Raw genomic sequence first — 16,909 nt, 5'->3', positions numbered from 1 at the left:
GCAGAAATGAAACCAATTTGGACAAGAATGTTTACCTCAGCTCTTACGTCAATTCTACTCCAAGATCACTATTGTTGCATATTTGTATCGAATCCTAATTAATAACGTGAAAGTTTGGGTAGTCAACCAACTTATCTACTAAGATTTTCAAATTGTCTTTTTCGTGTGTATTTTTTTAATATTTTGACTCCTAATAAAAATTCTTACCCCGCAACTGCGCATTCAATTATCCTATTGATTATATATAGTTATGAACTATATCTAGACTTTAGAGCCAATCTTGTGCAATCAGTGGGGACAAGAAACCAACCAAGATCCATCCAGCCTGTCTTTTGTCAAACAAATTCAGTGTTTTCAGGTCTGCCATCCAATATATTATTCTAGTTGTAAATCCATCCAATATTTAATTCTGCTTCTATTTATAACAAACGCTATAGCATGTAAAGTCAACTGCTTGGTAATGGGGCCTCTCATTTCTATGTGCACATTTTGTCAAATGACCCTTGTGATCAAGAGAAAATGACAGATTGATATGGAAGAGAACTAAATATTTTAATATACTGGTGGTATTTAAATTTGCAAATGGATTGATGGGAAGATTGGACCAATAACACAGAAGTTGGTAGGTGTGTTCAAAAGTTTGAAGCACAAAAAGTTGTCATTTTTATAGATGATCTTACTTTTGTCTCTGCAGTCAGTCTGCTTCCTGTGTTGAAAAGACTCTGATGTAACTGCAAATATAACTTCTTCTTTTAGCAATGGGAAGGAGTCATTTTGTCATATTCATCATTCTTTTGAATCTTCTGCAGATTCTTGATCCTTCTTTTTCACTTCCCTTGTGTACTGATTCAAGTAAGCTTCATTCAGTCCATTTGAAGTTCTATCTTGAAAAACTTCTTATTTGCAGTTATCTATTGAATGAGTATATCTGGTTTTTCGAATTTTATATCTGAACTATCAGTAAATGTTTATCGACACACACCTCAACTATCAGTTGTTCCCTTTTCCTACCTGAACAATGGTGATATTCAAGGTTGGAAAAGGGAACAACTGATAGTTGAGGTATGTTTCGATAAACATTTGGTGATAGTTCAGGTAGGGAACTCGAAAAAAGGATACCTGATGTGTGTTTTTGACCATTAACTCTTATCTATTCTGTTTTTCAATTTGATAATGATTGGTGCTACTTCATGTGTTACAGGGGCTCCTTTTCAGCAAAAGACTCCTCTAGCATTCTGTTCTTACAATGGAACCTCATGCTGCAACTCCACTGATGATAAGCAACTTCAGACTCAGTTCAATGCTATGAACATTTCTGATCCTGGATGTGCTTCTCTTGTAAAATCTGTCATCTGTGCGGTAAGAAGATACTCTTGTAGTTTCTTGCTCTTTCGATTTCTGTTACTCCTATTTATTGTTACTTGTACTTTGATTATCGTATTAGTATTTTGTTGTAGTTAGTATTTCTTTTTCAGAATGTTTTGCCACGCCATATTGAGTATTTTGCCTTGTTTTTTTCACTCCTATTATTTTCTTGAGCCGAGGGTCTATTGGAAATAGTCTCTCTGTCTCCCAAGGTAGGAGTAAGTTCTACGTACACACTGTCATCCCTAGATCCACTTGTCGAATCACACTGAGCATGTTGTTGTGTGCGGTAAGAAGATAATCTTTGTGATTCCTTATTATCTTACCAAAATGAAAACACTTGAATTTTGAACAAATTGATTTCCAATTTTTGTTTTCTTGCTTTATGAAGATTTAACTATGAGGTTTAACTCTAGCATTTTTGTATAAAGAACCTATATTATCACAACAATTAGTCCACTTCTAATAATTTCAGCAACCTATATTGGAATAAACCAGAAATCTGCCATGCCCCTTTAAACTCTTTCTTGTTGTGAAGCTCAATATGATCTATTTTACTCTTAATAATCTGCTTCATGGTAGCTCTTTTAGGTATCTTTACTAACTACTAGTATCCGGATAGTATAAGTTTAAAGGATACTTTTGATATCCATTTTTTCACCTTCTGCAGAAGTGTGATAAATTTTCAGCAGAGCTGTTCAGAACTGATTCTGTTCCTCGACAACTTCCTATCTTGTGCAACTCCACAACTTCAGAAAATTCAACCAAAAGTAGCCAAACTAAGAATGACTTTTGCTCTAAAGTATGGACTACATGTCAAAATGTGTCTATCATAAGTTCTCCTTTTGCTGCTTCTATCAAGTCCAATTCCACAAAGTTGACAGATCTATGGAAATCACAAACTGATTTCTGTAATGCCTTTGGTGGAGCTTCTGGTGATGGATCAGTATGCTTCACTGGAGAACCTGTCACCTTAAATACCACCACGCCTATAAGTCCTCCAGGTGGTTTGTGCCTTGAGAAAATTGGAAATGGTAGTTACATCAATATGGTTGCTCATCCTGATGGCTCTAGTCGTGCTTTCTTCTCGAATCAGCAAGGGAAAATATGGTTGGCTACTATTCCAGAAGTCGATTCAGGAGAGCTATTAGATGTTGATGACTCTAATCCTTTCTTGGACCTAACTGATGAAGTTCATTTTGACACTGAACTGGGAATGATGGGGATTGCATTTCATCCAAAGTTCTCACAAAACGGACGATTCTTTGTTTCATTTAATTGTGATAAGCAAGCATGGCCTGGATGTGGAGGAAGATGTTCTTGTAACTCAGACGTGGACTGTGATCCATCAAAATTACCTAGTGATAGCGGCTCCCAACCATGCCAATATCAAGCTGTGATAGCAGAATTTACTGCTACTGGATCTCAGCCAACACAGGTACTTTTGAGAGTCTAATGGATTTTTTTTATCTCACTTTGTTTAGCTCTGAATGATAATAAATGAATCTACACTTTCCAGGCAAAATCTGCCAGCCCAAAAGAAGTCAGAAGGATATTCACCATGGGCCTTCCATTTACAGGTCATCACGGAGGCCAGATACTTTTTGGACCGAGAGATGGATATTTGTACTTCATGATGGGCGATGGTGGAGGTATAGGTGATCCTTACAATTTTTCCCAAAACAAGAAGTCATTGCTGGGAAAGATTATCAGGCTTGATATTGATAGCACATCCAGTAAGTCAGTACTCAGTTCTATATATGCTATTATCGATGATCTTGTTACTACTAAACTAGCTCAACAGGATGTTTAGGGAAAAAAAGATACTAAAAGAGCAATCTGAATCTTCATAATCCTTGCTATATATCAACCAGAAAGTGAATATATCCTTGTCTTAATTATCTCAGCTAAGTTAGAAGTTTATCAAACTCATGACCAACAAATCCATTATCCTTTTCTTACTTTGGAAAATAGATTGGCTGCTTAATTGTCTACTGGAAAGACAAGTAGAACTTAGTAGAAGATAACTATGTGCTTTTTGAGGATGCGGAAATTTCTTCTTACTATTTGTCTTCTCACTTTTTGCTGTGCCTCATTTTCAGTTGCTCTGCATTGGTCATTTTTTCCAGGCATTCTCATCTAAACTTTAGTCCTTTTCATCATTGATCTCAAAAATAGAGAAGTGTTCAACTTTCTTGTATGTTTAAGATTTCACTACTTTATTCTACTGATCTATCAGTTCTTGCCCCTTACTTTGCATCTGGTGCCTGTTCCCTTAGGTGTAGAAGAGATCACGAAGCTCGGTTTATGGGGAAACTACTCTATACCAAAGGATAATCCTTACACTGAAGATAAAGAGTTGCAGCCTGAAATATGGGCTCTAGGAATGCGAAATCCTTGGCGCTGCAGTTTTGATTCTGCTAGACCATCTTACTTCATGTGTGCTGATGTAGGACAGGTAAAGTACATGTCTTTTACTCTCCATGAATGTCATCTTTTAAATCTTGTTTCAAACAGCTGTATGATGACATTGTGCTCATAAGCATTTTATGATTGTTTCATAGGATAAATTTGAAGAGGTGAATATAATCAGCAAGGGTGGTAACTATGGCTGGAGCGAGTATGAGGGTCCTTACCTTTACACTCCTTCAAAATCACCCGGAGGAAATAAATCTATGAGCTCCATAAACCCCATTTTCCCAGTCATGGGATATAACCATTCTGATGTGAACAAGAATGGAGGGTCAGCATCAATTACTGGTGGATACTTCTATAGGTCCATGACTGATCCCTGCATGCATGGAAGGTGAGCCCTTTTGAATATATCCTTTTGTGGTGTTAGAATGTATCACATTTATTGAGGGAGTAGGTTGTTGTCTCCTTATATGGACTTGAACAATCCTCGTCTCGTAAACTAGCTCTTGAGATTGAGTTAGACTCAAGGTACATACCATTAACATGATATCAAAGCTAGACTCATTCCTATTCTCGAGTTATCCAATTTGAGCTTGCATTCTATATTGTCCACGCTTCAAATATCAAGTCTTGCGTGTGTGGGTATCAGAATGTCCCACACTGGTTGATATAATGGGTTGTTACCTCTTTATTGGTATTAGGCACTCCTCATCTCTGACCTAGATTTAGAGATAAGTTGTTCTATATACCGTTAGTCCAAGGAAACTAAGGAATTTGTATACCATCATGTCACCTTTACATGTTATTAGTAGGTAATCTATCACATTTACGGAGACTTAACTATGGATATCACTTGAGTGACATGATAATGTAAAGAAATCTTCACACCAGTGTATGTAACTTAAACTCTTTCGAAATTGAGTTAGGCCAAAGTTCATTTTCTTAAACTATTGTAATGACAGGTGAAATTTTGCAGGTATCTTTTTTCTGATCTGTATGCAGGTTTCATGTGGGCAGGCACTGAAAATCCAGAGGACAGTGGAACATTTAACACTAGTCAAATTTCTTTCAATTGTGCTCAGAAATCACCAATAGATTGTACTTTTGTTCCTGGAAGCTCAGCTCCAGCTTTAGGCTACATATTTTCATATGGTGAGGATAACAACAAGGACATGTATGTTCTTGCAAGTAGTGGAGTTTACAGAGTTGTTCGTCCTAGTCATTGTAAATACACTTGTGCAAAGGAAAATTCTTCTGCTGTTGATGATGATATCCCATCTAGTCCTCCTGCTGCTTCCCCTCCTTCAGCAGCAACCATGTTAACAGGTTCATACAGTAACTTTGTAGTCATTTTAATGTCATTTATGTTGATCCTGGCTTGTTGGTTCTAATGTATAGAGAGATACATAGGCTTTTCAATTGACAAGTCATGTACAATAAAGTTATTCTTTTCTCTTTTTGGAGTTGTATCAGATGTAACATATCAATTTCTCTTTTATGGTACAGTGTTCAAACATCATCAGTAGCGTAGAATTCCCTCCCCTTTCCCCCCACTTTTTGAGATACTAACTATTAGTTAGACGCTGACCATATGAGAAATCAACCTTGTTTTATCACGTAAATTCTAATTTATCACCAGTCCAAGGGGATTCTTTAATGAATGAATTCTCTATCAAAATATTCTTTATATATGTGTAAATAATATCTTGTAAATTGGTTGGTGGGGAAAAATACTAAAGTAAATGTCAACTTAAGGACAATTTCTGATTCGGACCCACTTGCAAGATGTATTGTAACAATAGACCAACACTGCTTGTGAAAAATCCTGCTACGTCCACTGTTTGGAACTACCAAGAAACTATTTGGACAACTTGACTATTATACAGCTATTGCATCTTTGATGGTCAACCTTAAAATGCCATTTAGGAAAAGGAAATTTATCAATAGAGAATTGAACTGTCATTTTCCCTTAATATCTTTGGCATACCCAAGAATCTCCTTTTCTATTCATTTTGCTGCTGCTAAGATCTAACAGTTTGTTCATATTTCAAAAATCAACATAGCATGTCAAGTGTCAACTTCCCCACACAGCCCACCTTTTTTGTTTGACCACAGTACTTCATGTTGAATACTTATATTGAATTAGTCAACCTCATACCTTAAAATACAAACCACAAGACATTAAAACCAGATCATATTTGAAACTTCATGGAATCTCAAATTTGTTTCTTTCTGCTGCTGCTGTTAGTGTATGATAAGTTACATACAAACGTATGGAGTGATATTCTCAATTGCACATTTATGTACTTGCTTTAAAAAGTATGTTATAAAAAAAATTATAAAGACTGGGAAGGTAGAGAAAGCAATAAATGAAATTTCCAAGGCACCTAAGTAGCCCCTATCATAAAAAAAACAATGTATTCCAGAGAATATACAGATCATGGTATATTAAAGTGCAAAACTTGTCTATCCTAGTTCCTGGGACTGTTTTCAGATTCCATTCGGACTTCAAATCCGAATTGTCATCTCATGTTACAGCATTGAGGCCGGCCTAGCTGTTGTAATTTGTTCCACATACAAATCATCTGTCTAGGGGACTGGTAATGAGCGGTATAATAGTCGTCTACACATCCAGATTGGGAGAACTTCAAGCTGTGTACATACTGCACAGGTCTTGATGAACTATTAAATTTTTCGACCCACATTCCCATGCTGACATCCTCCATCTTGAACAACTGCACATCAAGGGAGCTGGTTAGCTATTTCATGAGTAATAACTTGTGGAAAGAGATGACATGGATTTTGGCTAACCTTTAGCTTATGTTTATTGAACTCTGAGACGATGAAGTTTGCAATGGCTGATGAAATAATGTAACCCGGTCCATTAGCATAAGGTGGATAATCTTCTTCTGGCCATTCCTGAGGAACCACCCGGGAACGAATATTAGATGAGAGAAACTCAGATTTCGTGGGGTTCTAGAAGGCCGGAATACTGAGTGACTAAGATATTGAAAAGACAAAAAACTAGACAACATCCAGAGATAATCCATGCAGATAACTAGCAATATTTGCAATAGCCTTATTGTATTCCCCTAGAAAAGCAGATCTCTATCATAGCCTCGCCTATTCTAAGCATGTTCATCAGACACTATTAACGGGTAAATGAAAAGCCTCTTGTTTGACAATGAAGCATATGAAAATACTTTGCCAAAAGAAAATAGCACTATTAGGCCTGCTAGCCACATAGAGATTGGAGTAAGAAATTTTTTAAAAGGAACTCCATACTATTACCTCATATGTCACTGCCCATTTACCATTACGCAGGGGCTTATGATAGTAATTGATATTTCCAACATATAAGCTCCTATTCTCGGGTATCTTATTTATTTCCTTGATAACTGCATCCACTCTAACAAATGTATCATCATCACACTTCATGATATTTTTTGCAAATGCTACATGGACCTGCAACAAGAAAATATCAATATTGGGACGACATTAATCTGGGACAACCAACGACAATGTTTATAGGTAATCCACAACTCACCCCATATTCGCAGATGGCAACTGTTTTCAAGACAACAAGATCATAATTGTCCATGAAAGGAACAATGACAATGTCACCAAAGAATTCTGCTTCTTTCTTCAACTCCACGTTTATATCCTTCCTAGCGTGCTGTCAAAAAACCAATCCATCTTAAACTCAAATTATCAAGCTGTAACACCAATGTTAATAGGAAACGATATTCGCAAAATGATGTATATGCTACCATCTATCAACCTACCAATGCGACAAAGAATCGAGCCACAACATTCGAAGATTTGATTAGCTGATGCTGCAGCCAAGACCTCCTTATAGCCATTCGCTCAGCAAAGTGATTGCCTGCCGACAGAATGCCAATGAACAGATCCACAGGCTGATCAAGGAGGGGTGGTGCCTTCCATCTGTTTGACATATCAAGATGCCTTTGAGGAGCAAAACTAGGATGTGATGTGGGCAAGGAGGCAGCAAAGACTGAATCGACATCAATGTCACCGTTCAAAGACAAACCAGTGGCATCCTCGAGCGCAAATCCCTAAAAAGCATCAATGATAAACTTCTTTAGTTCAATTCAATAATTCAGCATGAAATTGAAGAGGTGGTAGTATGATACTCACAATTCGATATGGAAATGAGGTCACATGCCTCCCATCAACGTTCACGTGATAACCCTCAAAACCGGCACTGAGAGTTAGAACAAATAACCTATCCTCTGAAAATGGGAATGGCCAATCAAAATCGACCTTCTTTTTTCGCCCTACTAGCCGGTTTAACCACCAAGATGCCTTTGATTGCTCAGAATGGTTGGTGTCATTATCTCGGATCCAGTTCTCACATTTTACCTGGCCATCAACTGCAAAAGATTCTAGACATTACCAAAAATGCCGTAACACATACAAATAATAGACTACTGTGCCACAGACTACAAGAGATGGAGATGCAAATATAACTGATGGGGCATTTTGCTTATTTTTTATTCCATCCAATTGCCAAGAAACCCATGTAGAAAAGGTATTCAAAATAATTGCAATCCCCAACTCATGAGAATAATCCGAGGAATCTACCCATCACGAAATAGAACCTATTCAAGCAATAAGCTCTATACTAAAACTTATTCAACTGCTTGATTATGCACTATAAAAACATCTGCAGCATCCCCACCCACTACCAACCTCCCAACAAAAAAAAATATACTACCTATATTTCAATTTGTTTATCCGGTTTGACTTAAAGAAGACTTTTCAATGTTGTGGTCTTAAACTAAAAATATGTAGAATGTATCAAAAATGTGCTTTGATCTTGTGATCTTAAACATGTTCATGTGGAAAGTTAGAATTAAGGAGTTGCCAAAAAAGGAAAGAGGATGCTTTTTTAGACAAACTAAAAAGGAAAGTAAGACGAACAAATTGAAACGGATGAAGTAAAAAGGAACCACCTTTTAACCTCAATTAGTAAATCAAACAGTTTCTCCAGCTAACAAATCTTTTTAAGTTCAACTAATATTAAACATTTGACTTTTCTTAGCAACTCTGCCTATGTGAGTTTCACATTGCTGGTCACAAGTACGGATAAAGGAGGAGGATTGCAGTAAGTTAACAGCTAAATGAATCTTCAAAGCTTTTGAATATAAAGGATCATATAGGGACAGTCCAACTAGTTTGGGAATGCGCATAGTTGACCGATTAAACTAGTTCATTAAAAACAGAATAATTTCTTAACGACCAATAAAGTAAGAAAAAGAACCAAAATTGATATTCTCACCAGTCTCCTCATCATCCCTGGACCTCCACCCATCACACCTTTGAGCCGTCCCCCACTGCATCCTATAACAAGTGTTCTGCTCAATCATCGGCTTCCCGCTCCAATCACCACTCAACCGTGGATTGAAGTGAAGAATCCTAGGTGGGTCCTCTCCATCAACAGTCTTCAGACCTTGTAATTCCATCATAAACTGTGAAACCATCAAGAATTGACCTTCCCTCAGCAATGATATCTTTGGATCATGCTCCTGATGAGCCCTTTTCGGCCTCCCTACAACAGTTATATGTGAACCAAGAGTAAGCCCACATGGCAACACCATCATTCTCCCTTTTCCCAAAAACTCAGACCCTGATATTGAAATGGAATGAGGACATTCTTCTGTCTTGTTACTTTCTACAATACCCACTTCTTTTTTATACAATTCAAGCTCTTTCCAGAACTTTTTACCTACCTCAAATGCCTCTTTTGCTGACTTCAAAATCCCAGAAAACCCATCATTACTAGTCATATTCACATAACTACCGTCAAAAACCAAACTTGACAAAGGACTCTTGATTTCTCTAATCTTCCTTTCAGGCTTTGATTGATTTGGAACCATAAGTGGGACATCAAGAGGTCGATTTGGGGCTTCTTTTTCTTCTAACTCCTCTTCACTATCAAGCACAAAAGACTTCGAAAACTGCCCTGTACCAAAACCGTCTTGAGAAACTAAACTAAACCCATTTCTGAAAACAAAAGGAACTTCAAGACCCACCAAAAATACATACAAAATACCAAACAAAATCAAAACTTGCAACGATCTTTGCCTACTCAGTGACATGAACAAGTCAAATTTTGCTCTTTTCATGTTTAAAAAAAAAAAAAAACTTCCCTTTTGAGCTTAAACCCTCTTTCAATTTCTAATGATCATGAAGAAATGCAAAAAACACAACAATATGAAGAAAAAGAAAATGGAGTTTCTCTAAAATTTACAAAACCGACAATTTTACACCAAAAAACAAAAACTTTGTTCGTATGAAAGAGGGAAAGTATAGTTTAGAAAAAGATAGAGAGTGTTAGGTCATCAAAGTATGATCACAACTCACAAGCAAGTTCATACATATAGAAAATGTATAGATATAGAGAGAGAAAGAGGAGAGAGAGAGAGGGGTTGAGGGTCGGTGGCCTTCCCGGAAGAAGAGAAAGGTGGGTATCTTTTTCAATTTGAATTGGGAAAAGCTTTACACTTTAAAAAGTTGACGGAAGAATCTTGATGGAATGTGTTCCACTTTTTGTTTTTATTACTATGTTTTATTCTGAAAACTTATTGGAAATTATTAAATTAAAAACTTTTATATTTGAAATTATTTTTTGTAAATTTTTTTTTTTTTTATAAGAGGTGCTCTGTGTTTGGCTAATTTTAATGAAAATATTTGGTTGATAGACCAATTAAGTTATTCGAAAAGTACTTATTAATAATTAAGGCAGCAGATTAGAAGCTAATAAATTATTCATTTATTTTTAATGTTCGTAGAAACTAGCAAAGTGGAGGACACACTAAGTTAAGAACTAAAATTAAAGTCACCATTTCAAGTAATTAATTATTACTTTTAGAAGCAGAAGATGTACAAAAAATTTAAAGTAAATAATTGAAATTTATAAGACTCTTAAAACTTAATTTCTTAAAGTATACTAATCAATTCACATCTTCTTCAAAACCACTACATGAAATGGGAATATGAGAGAATCATTTTAAAGTGTATATATATATATTATTCAAATATTTTAAATTCATTGATCCAATTATTTTATAATTTTTGCGGAAAAAAATTATTAAAAAAAGAAGTTTAATATCAAGAGTTTCTTTATACTTAAGGCTCAAGTACGATATATTTAGTTAAGGAGGAAAAAAATTGTCTCATCCTACCCCTTAATGGTTAAGAAAAGTTATTAAGTGGCGATCTTAATTGGTGATTCTCCTATTGAAGAAATACGATAGGTAAAATCTTTGTATACTGATAAAACGGATATAACCTTTTAGTATCAGATTCGTTTAAATCTAGCATTTTTATAAATACAATAAATTCAATGATGAAAAAATATTTTAAACTTATAAAACGTAAATTATCTATTCGCCATTAATAATGACAGTAGATTTTTTATACTATTAAATTAATTTATTTTTACGATACATGTGTATATGCAATTTGATTATAGATTTTGACATCCAAGTTGTTATCATATAAAACAGTTTAATGAAGGTGGGTAAATAAAAAATGTGAACAAGGTAAATAAGTCAAAAGTCTATAATTGTATATAAATTTAAAAGAAAAAAACAAGGAATTTGTTAATGGAAGTCCGCCACTAACTTAATTTGGGTTAATGGATTATGCTAGTCATAGTCACTGAAAATCTATATTATAAAAATAAAAAAATCAACCTATATATATATGTGAGTTGTACGTTTATTTTAATACGTCTATATGATGTAAATCTAAATCTAAATTCAAAATGAATATTATTTACCTAATTAGGAAAGAAAGTCACACCAATTGACATAATGTATTTATTTAATTATTATTTATATATCAAAAGGTACTGTTTAGGCTAAAAGAATTCAATTAGACCCTCTTGTCTACCGTTAGCTCCACCACACTCTAAATCAAGTTGTTTTCTATCAAAAGGTATAATTTAGTCGAAAAGAATTAAATTAATTCATGTTGTACGTTTGATGAAATGAATCTTCAATCATCATTTTCTCTCGAAAATATAAATTACAAATTATCATGTCAAGAAAATAACATTTTGCCACTGAATTAACAATTCTTATGACTGCATAGGTTATGAGTTATAACAATATAGTTGAAATTGAATCTCACAATGTTCTTTAATTTTTACTATCAATTGGATTGAGTTTTTTCTTTTAAAAAAAGGTTTTGTAACACAACTTTTGTGGAATAATATAATGATTGTTTTTTTTAATAAAAAGGACATTTACAAGAACTTATCATAAACATAAGACGATTAGATAAGGCCACGTTGTTTGAGAGGTTAAACCTGTTTATTAAAACGGTTAATTGTTCATTAATTTCCGATAATCAGGGTGGAAACAAATTTTATTTGTTAATTAGTTGGATATAATCCCAAAATTTTATGTGCTTTACAAGAAATAATAAGACAAGAAAGACAGCCATGCTTACAACTACCACATTATTGAACAATAGATCCCCAAAAAGTTTATTTGCAGGTCACACCNCCCCCCCCCCCCCCACCGCACTATTTCTCGATAAAAAATTTACTCTATGAATAAATTACAAATATCTTTTAACTTATACTTTATTTCTTATTGCTAATGTTAATTATGATTAATTAATACATAATCTAACTTTAATATTGACTTAATCATTATAAAATAGTATATAGATACTTTCACGTTTTGACCAATTGAATCTCGTATTGGAGCTTAGAGAATGAGAAAATTATTTATAAGGAGTGTTTTCATTATACCAAAACAGATTTGAATTAGTCGAATGATGAACAATTTACAAGTACCATATGATTAAATCAGAAAACGAATAAAATTTCAGAAATTCATAATATAAAAATTAAAGTTGAATATCTTTGAAAAAAACATTTTGCTTGGGAAAAAGAGAAGGAAGAATAATAATCTAATGATACTTAGATTAACACAATTAAACAAATACCCTATCTAGCAATAATCTCCTTAATAAAAATAAATTTATGGTAGTGAAGTCCTTCCTATTAAGACTTAATTAAAGTTTTTTGTATAATTAGGATTTAGCCATGCAGTACATTTTTCTATAGCATTCCACTTGGATTTGTTGATCTACCTAATAATAATACTACTTGTACTTACCTTTATTAATTACTATTATATAATTTAAAAAGTGGTTTTCCCCTCCCTACCCCCAACCCCTTCACAACATCTTCACCAAATGGCTGGTGAGTAATCGTCCATTTTTAATTAAAAAAATTGTGTTTGAATTTTAAGAATAAAGTTGTGTAAAAAATATTTTATCCTATTCCTATATAACTTCAAATTTATTAGATTTCAAATGTGATGCTAAATATCAGATAAGAAATAAAAAATAATAATACAAGTGAAATTTATAGTCTTAATTTTATATTCCTAGTCAATATTTATATTTTCTCACTTTGTAGTTTTAATTTTTACTTATACAATAAATACTTGCATAACTTTTCATGCTAGTCGAAATTTACTTGATAAGAAATTTCCGTATCTTAGGGCAAGTGTAGATACAATACCCGTTTATTGAAGCTTTGATCGTTTCATCGGGTCATCAACTTCCTTGACTTGTTAGCTTTACAATAGAATTTATCTTCATCATTATTTATTTATGAGTAAATTTTAGATTTAGCAAACATAAAAAACATATTTGTATGTTATAACTATAGTTTGTATAATTGCGTTCCATAACAAACTTTATGTTTGCTATGACTATTAATATGTATATTTCGGTATACACATACAAAAGAATCAATTGTATAATCTGTTTCGGTATACATATACAAAAGAATCAATTGTATAATATGTGTTTGTATAAAGCGAGAAAGACAAAAAGACAAAAGAAAACTGGGCAGGGAAATATCTGCATTTGTATAATTATAAGTGTATAGGATGAAAATATATATGTATTTGTATTTGTATATACAATTTTCTCTCGCTTTACACAAACACAAACGCAATTTATACATTTGTGTTTGTATAAAGTGAGAGTGGTGAGCGAAATCTGAGACAGTGGCGAGCGAGATTCTCTGGGGAGAGAGGCGAACGAAAAGATATGTATATATATAGTTTTCTCTCACTTCATACAAACACAAACGCATTTTATACATTTGTGTTTTTATAAAAGTGAGAGAGGCAAGTGAGAGACTGTCAACGAGAAAACAAAAGTGGCGAGCAAGAATTTCAGGGAGAGAGGCGAATGGCAACAATTTGCTACGAGTTACAATTAAATCAAACTATGGTTATAACATTTAATTTGAATTAATAGTTAACTATTTTATATAATTTTCTCTTTATTTATTGTGCGTAAAAGAAATTGAACATTAAAAAAAAAATTGTATTGGATAATTAATTTTTTTACCAACCCATTTAATTTGGTGTTCTTATAAATTAATTGTGAGAAACGTTATTACTTTTCACAGGTAACTAATCTGATTTTAAATTTATATGTGGACTAAATTCTGTCAAGAAGGAAATAAATAATAGACAAATTAAGTGAAGCATATAAAAATAATAATTAAATTTATTGAGTTTGACTGAATCGTAACAATATCACAATTCTATTTCTTATATGTTGATCTACCAACAATAGATAGTGGTCCATAAAATGACCAAATTCTTCATTTTCGGCATCACTTAAATTTTGATTGACTTGTAGTAACTAGTAGTACTAGTATCCTTTGTAGTAATAACTCTCTGGGATTTCATAGAGAAATATTGAATTTGAATGAATCTATCTATACATTTAATTATATTTATTAACGCACACAAAATAAGCAATTCTTTCGTTGAACCATCATCATAATTAATATCATGCTTTAAATTTGAAGAAATGATTTCTTGTAACTATTTACTACTTGAATAAAAAAAAAATTAGGAAAAAATTGTGTGTAAAAATTAAAATTAAAACCAAATTTATATTAACTTACAAAATCAAATCTCACTCTTCAATTTCAATGAATGAACTGTGGAATGTATTTATTAAATGCGGTATGTTACTTGCGGTCAATGTTTATATAGACGGAGCGAGTATTAGGAGTGTTCTAAATTTCCTTTTGGAAGATTAGAATTTGTTGATAGTAGAATCAGAACCCCCAACTTGTGCTTGTAAAATATTTTAACAATCTCTTTTTTACCCCTAAGCGCTTAATCAATTTTATTAGATTTCACGAGTTAATATAAATATATAATTTTCTATTATAACTACAAATTTACAAAAGTACTACAAAATTTATTTAAATCTATGAACCCCACCTAGCTCCGTTCCTCGCGGAAGCTTTTGTTGGCGAACACTTTATTATGTTGGAGTCATCAATTGTGTCGTGGTGTTATTGCTGGACACAATAGCCTACATCATGCACAGTACATATCCACTAGGAAACTTGTTGCTTTTTTATTGCGGTTGTGGATAACATATACAGCATAATTTATTTATTATTTTGATTTGATTTAATTCAAAGTTTTTTTAAAAATAATTTACGCATAGAAGCAAAAATATACTAGTTAATTAGTTAATATAGTTATAGTTTGCTTTATAATTTGCGATCTACTTTTAGCTATATTTACGCGCTAAGCTTTTTAGTTTTGTATAATTCGCATATTTATAATTTGAAATTTGTATAACTTTTGTATAATTCAGAATTTGTATAACCTGTTTACACTTCTGATGTTTGTAATTGTATAAATTCGTTATTTTGAGTTTATACAAAAATGATTGAATTATACAAATGTATCCGCAAATTATACAAACGAGACATCTTAAATTGTTGCTACAATCCATAAATATGCAAACTATAGCTATGGAGCATAATTAAGTTTATTACAGTGGTCATTTGCAAAAGTTCTCAAAAAAAAAAGATTTTGAATTTTATGATTTTAAATTAAAATATGTAAAAATATAATAAAATACTTTTTAATCTTATAATATTAAACATGAAGTGAAAAATTGATATTATGATTTCAAAGAAAAAGTACATATTATATTATGATTTGGCCCTAAAGCATGATCTGATAATGGCATAATCGAATGCTAAGACCTTCAAGTTATATATATGCTACATTTTAAAGAATAGGTTATCCATTTTATAAGCCATATTAATTAACCATTGCTATATTTCAACTCAAAGCATTTAATATGGAGAAAAGAAGTTAGTCGATATATCGTACTATAACTATTCGATAATTGCTAATTCGTTATTCAATTAATTAATATTTTACCGTTGGCTAACGGATTAGTTTAATTTAAAAATCGATAATTCATAGACTAAACCATTAAATATAATTATCTATCTGATCCATCCAATAAGCAATCATAGGAAGGAGAGTGTGAGTCTATTATTTATAAATTTAGGAGGAAGTTCGATTTTTAAATCAAGGAAATTTTCACCCTTATAATACTAACAAGTACATTGATTGATTAATATATATACTCACTTTGACAAATATTTATTCGTTTGTATTTGATTTGACACACTGTTTAAAAAATAATAATTTTATTATGAGTAGTGCTAAATGGCAAGACACTTTTTTGGCATGAATTGGCAAGACACGGCGAAATGACCAAATAGCCCTTAGGTGACAAAATTACTTGTGGTTTTCCCTCCAAAATAGAAAACCACTCTTTGATTTTTTCTTTCTTATTTTCTCTCTCTCTTACTTTACTCATTTTTTTTTCTTTACTTCACTCATTAGTTTTATTTTATTTTGTTGTTAGATTTATATTATTTTATTTTGTTGACATGTACCATAACTAATAGTATTATCCGATTATTGATTATGCTTATATAATCGCATTCAACTGACTTGTATTTGTGAGAGAGCATAACTCATATAATACTATATCTATTACATTTATTTCATCATAATGATTCGACTTATAATAGTGAAAAATCTTCAATTTTTGTGAAACAATTCAAATATTAACTTTTACAATCATATTTACCAAAGTAATATAAAATTAAAAATTATTTAAGTACTAATAGACATTGATTTTTTAGGATAAATTTTTACATTGTATTATTTTATTAATAAATGGTCCGTAATGATTTTACGTATAACCCTCTTCAAAACTGAAAAAAAAA

General features: G+C 32.6%; 2 protein-coding genes across 2 annotated transcripts; one reads left to right on the top strand and one right to left on the bottom strand.

Annotated features, from left to right (window-relative positions):
* Nucleotides 1-578: 578 nt before the first annotated feature.
* Nucleotides 579-5,276, top strand: LOC125872615 (HIPL1 protein-like). Its single transcript, XM_049553365.1, has 7 exons — nt 579-852; nt 1,202-1,359; nt 2,036-2,803; nt 2,885-3,101; nt 3,645-3,823; nt 3,930-4,171; nt 4,757-5,276. Exons 1-7 carry the CDS (start codon nt 759-761, stop codon nt 5,169-5,171), a joined length of 2,073 nt encoding a protein of 690 aa, XP_049409322.1. The 5' UTR covers nt 579-758; the 3' UTR covers nt 5,172-5,276.
* A 921-nt stretch (nt 5,277-6,197) lies between these two features.
* LOC125872928 (hydroxyproline O-galactosyltransferase GALT6) lies at nt 6,198-10,269 on the bottom strand. Its single transcript, XM_049553735.1, has 7 exons — nt 9,083-10,269; nt 7,939-8,174; nt 7,566-7,856; nt 7,328-7,456; nt 7,072-7,245; nt 6,592-6,699; nt 6,198-6,515 (listed from the first exon to the last, which is right to left on the bottom strand). Exons 1-7 carry the CDS (start codon nt 9,927-9,929, stop codon nt 6,303-6,305), a joined length of 1,998 nt encoding a protein of 665 aa, XP_049409692.1. The 5' UTR covers nt 9,930-10,269; the 3' UTR covers nt 6,198-6,302.
* Nucleotides 10,270-16,909: the final 6,640 nt, after the last annotated feature.

This window comes from Solanum stenotomum, chromosome 8, assembly GCF_019186545.1.
Source record: "Solanum stenotomum isolate F172 chromosome 8, ASM1918654v1, whole genome shotgun sequence".
In the NCBI taxonomy this organism is placed as follows: Eukaryota; Viridiplantae; Streptophyta; class Magnoliopsida; order Solanales; family Solanaceae; genus Solanum; species Solanum stenotomum.
This window is presented reverse-complemented; position numbering and strand designations above follow the sequence as displayed.